We start from the raw sequence: 3,586 nt of genomic DNA, 5'->3' as shown, positions 1-3,586 counted from the left end.
TTTATTTTATTTTATTTTATTTTAGGCTGCCATCTTTGCTTGATGGCCCTTCAGTTCCATTTTTTATTTTTTTTATTTTACCTTCTATTTTTAATTTTAATTTTATTTTAGACTGCCATCTTAGCTTGTTGGCCCTTCAGTTGCATTTTTTTATTTATTTTTTATTATTTTACCTTCTATTTTTAATTTTTATTTTATTTTATGCTGCCATCTTTGCATGATGGGCCCTCAGTTCCGTATTTTATTTAGTATTTTAAATTAAATTTAATTATTTATTTTTTTTATGCTGCCATCTTAATGGGCCTTCAGTTCCATTTTTTATTTTATTTTATTTTTTAATTTCATTTCGTTTCATTAGCTTCGTGGACCTTCAGTTCTGTATTTTATGCTGCTGTCTCTTAGGTCTGTATTTTATTTTATTATTTTATTTTATTTTAAGCTGCCTTTAAGCTGCCTTTTTCTTCCAGACTCTGTTTTCCACAGCCAAAAGCAGCCTTGCTGCAGAGCTCTTGCCATTGTTTTGCATCTCACTGTCCTAGTGCTGAAACCAGGCCATGCATTACCCTGAGCCAAAGACGGCTTTAAGAAAAGAAAGAGGTAAGCCCTTGTGTTTCAGGCTTGTCCTTAGAGCTTTGGCCGTAAGCAGCATCAACATGATGAAGATACCCTTCGGGGTGAGAGCACCTATCTAGTATTCAAGTTTAGTAAGTCTAAACTTGCTTAGAGACTCGAGACTGTAATCTCACCCTGAACTCAATCAGTTAATTAAAGCTCCGGCTAAATATCCATTTTGAGACAGGTTGGTTTTTGAAGGATAATATTGTGTACAAAGGTAGGTCAGTAGCTTTCTGAAACAACAAGTGGTGGCTATTACCAGTTACTTGCTCTAAAAATCAGCTGGAAAATATATTTATATACAGAAAAAAACATGAACAACACATGTTGACATTGTTACTTTGGCTGCTAAATTATAATACAAATACATGGACAAAAACCACACAGTCAATCGAGTACACGGTTTTCAATATGTATTCTCATCGCCATCTCTACACTGTAAAAAATTTGCTGTAGTTCTGCAGCTGGTTGCCAGTAACCATACTGTAGATTTTTAATTTATGTTATTTACTGGCAACAGTTTGTTCAAAGTTAAATGAACATTAAACATTAACAAGTCTTTGTCTTTACAGAATAAAACTATAAAATAACAACCTACTGCAAAGCATTCTGGGAACCAGAAACCTTCATCAACCTTTTTCTGTTTTTTTCCTTCAGATTTTGGTTCCCAGAATGCTTTGCATGAGGCTGTTATTTTAGTTTTATTCTGTAAAGATAAAGACTTGTTAATGTTTAATGTTCAATTAACTTTGAACAAACTGTTGCCAGTAAATAGCATAAATTAAAATCTACAGTAAGTTACTGGCAACCAGCTGCCAGTAATACTGTAATTTCTACAGATTTTGTTTACAGTGTACACATGCTAAAAACCACAGTATAAGAACTTTGTCCCTTAAAAATCATCCAGTTGCCTGCTAAACAGATGGTTTTAGAGTCTCATAAAAGCATGTTGAGCACATAAACCACCTTAACCCTGAAGGGATCTAAAAGAGGAGAGCCACTGGACCCTGTGGATTTGTCTTACCCGACCTTCAGATCCTAAGAGGATTGAGCAGAGAGTTGCACTGTTAACATGAGCCTAATCTGATTGGACCTCTTATTGATTGGATTCTACAAGCAATCGAAATAGCAGTGAGGCCCTCCAGATGGAGGTGGTCCACAAATCAAGTCTTGTATGTGAAAAGCTACTGCAGGTTCTGATGTGTGCATGAATGTCTCCAGAAAGTGGTCTGGAGAAGAAGTCTGGATGTCAAACGAATAGAAATCAGTCTTATGGGAATGAACTAATGTGGCCATTAGTGCTTCTTCTCCTTGAGCTTCTCCTGGATCTTCTTTGGCTCATCGAACTGTATCAACCTCAAGATGTCTTTGTTTTCCATGACACCCTGAATGAATTCCCCCTCTGCAATCTTATCTGTGAAGACAATGAGACAAGGATTATGAGAGCACATCATGATTCATGTAGTCTACAGCAGTACACTCTTAAAAATAAAGGTGTTTTAAAAGGTTCCTCAGAGTGATGCCATAGAAGAACCATTTTTGGTTCCACAAAGAAGCATTCAGTCAAAGATTCTTTAAAAGAACCATCTCTTTCTTACCTTTTTAGAATCTGAAGAACCTTTTGTGAAACCAAAGGGTTCTTCAGAGGTTAAAGGTTCTTTATGGAACCATTTAGACAAAAAAACTTCTTCTATGGCATCGTGAAGCAATTTTTAAGAGTGTAGCAAATTGTGTGAGGAGTTAGTACCATCTTCCTTCTTTCCGAAAAAGTTCCAGATTTTGTCCGCTCGCTTTTCCGGTGTGTCCTCATCTTCCGGGAGGTTTTTCTGGTCCTCGTCAGGAATCATGTTGAATATCGACTGTTAGCGGGAGAATGCAAGATATTAAAATTCTGTCATTCCTCAAATAACACTATTGAATGACGTATGCCACACTGAACCATCTGGTCAAATCTGTTGGACTACATACGACAACTATTGGCAATGAATGCAAACAAACCAATGTAACGATCCCTAAGAATATCAATAGTGATTGCAAGATGTGCATTAAAAAGCAATTATGAGAGATACTCACCCGTACAATTTCCTGGACCTCGTTTTTGCTGATGGTCCCATTGCCATCTACATCGTAGAGAGCGAAAGCCCATTCGAGTTTACGCAGGGTCTTGCCTGATGAGGTAAGGTGCAGCGCCACAATGTACTCTTTAAAATCCAAGGTGCCATCAGCATTAGTGTCAAAGCTGCGGAAGACGTGTCGGGCGTAAGCGGTGGGGTCAGCATCTGGAAAGAAACTTGCATAGATGCCCTCAAACTGCTCTTTGGTGATACGTCCGTTGGGACACTCTTTGAGGAAGGTTGCGTACCACGCGCAGAGCTCTTCCTCTGTGTACTTGGTGTTCAGCTTGAGGTCATCCAGAATCGCTTTGGACAAAGCGCCGCTTTTGGTGTTCCCCATATTCCCAAGCTGTGCACGGGTCAGAGCGGCAGATTTTGGCTGAGTTTACTTCTGCTTGCACCCACCCTCCTCTCTTGCTGTTTCGTTCTCTAACTAGGTGTTGTGTTTGAGTGCTGTCGTTGGCCCCTATTTGGGCTTGGCTACCCCTGACAACTCCTCTAAGTGCTGAATGGGATTATGTATATCTCTATTTAAATCCAGACAGGCTTTCTGAAAGATTAGTTCGTTACATCACACTACTTCTGATGAGTGCTGCATTATGTTGATTTGCTCCTTCACAACAGGGTCTTATGATACGAGGATAGCAAACAAAACTCTGCCCTTTGCTACTAAATGACCTGTGTCATCAAGTGAGCAACGCGATTAGCGTCGCTCAAAGTGTGGGATGGTACACTTTACATTGGGGGTTCGTTTGCTAAAAAATCTCACCGGCTTACACGACCATCTGCTGTTACTCTAAATGGACTGGGTAATTAACAGGATGTGTAAAATCCCTGAGGTGCATTTATGAATGAGA

At 39.0% G+C, this 3,586-nt stretch overlaps 1 protein-coding gene across 1 annotated transcript; it reads right to left on the bottom strand.

Moving 5' to 3' along the window:
• Window positions 1-893: 893 nt before the first annotated feature.
• On the bottom strand, window positions 894-3,243 carry rcvrna (recoverin a). Its single transcript, XM_073833697.1, has 3 exons — window positions 2,689-3,243; window positions 2,363-2,474; window positions 894-2,029 (listed from the first exon to the last, which is right to left on the bottom strand). The coding sequence occupies exons 1-3, from the start codon at window positions 3,067-3,069 to the stop codon at window positions 1,911-1,913; spliced, it is 612 nt and encodes a 203-aa protein (XP_073689798.1). The 5' UTR covers window positions 3,070-3,243; the 3' UTR covers window positions 894-1,910.
• Between the last annotated feature and the right edge of the window lie 343 nt (window positions 3,244-3,586).

This window comes from Garra rufa, chromosome 1, assembly GCF_049309525.1.
Source record: "Garra rufa chromosome 1, GarRuf1.0, whole genome shotgun sequence".
Classification (NCBI taxonomy): domain Eukaryota; kingdom Metazoa; phylum Chordata; class Actinopteri; order Cypriniformes; family Cyprinidae; genus Garra; species Garra rufa.
This window is presented reverse-complemented; position numbering and strand designations above follow the sequence as displayed.

Excerpts from the sequence above, each read along its gene's own strand:
- rcvrna (XM_073833697.1), bottom strand. The coding sequence starts at position 3,069 with ATGGGGAACACCAAAAGCGGCGCTTTGTCCAAAGCGATTCTGGATGAC. Across the intron at positions 2,475-2,688 it reads AGGTCCAGGAAATTGTACGG|TCGATATTCAACATGATTCC; the intron begins GTGAGTATCTCT and ends TCCCGCTAACAG. Across the intron at positions 2,030-2,362 it reads TTTCGGAAAGAAGGAAGATG|ATAAGATTGCAGAGGGGGAA; the intron begins GTACTAACTCCT and ends TTGTCTTCACAG.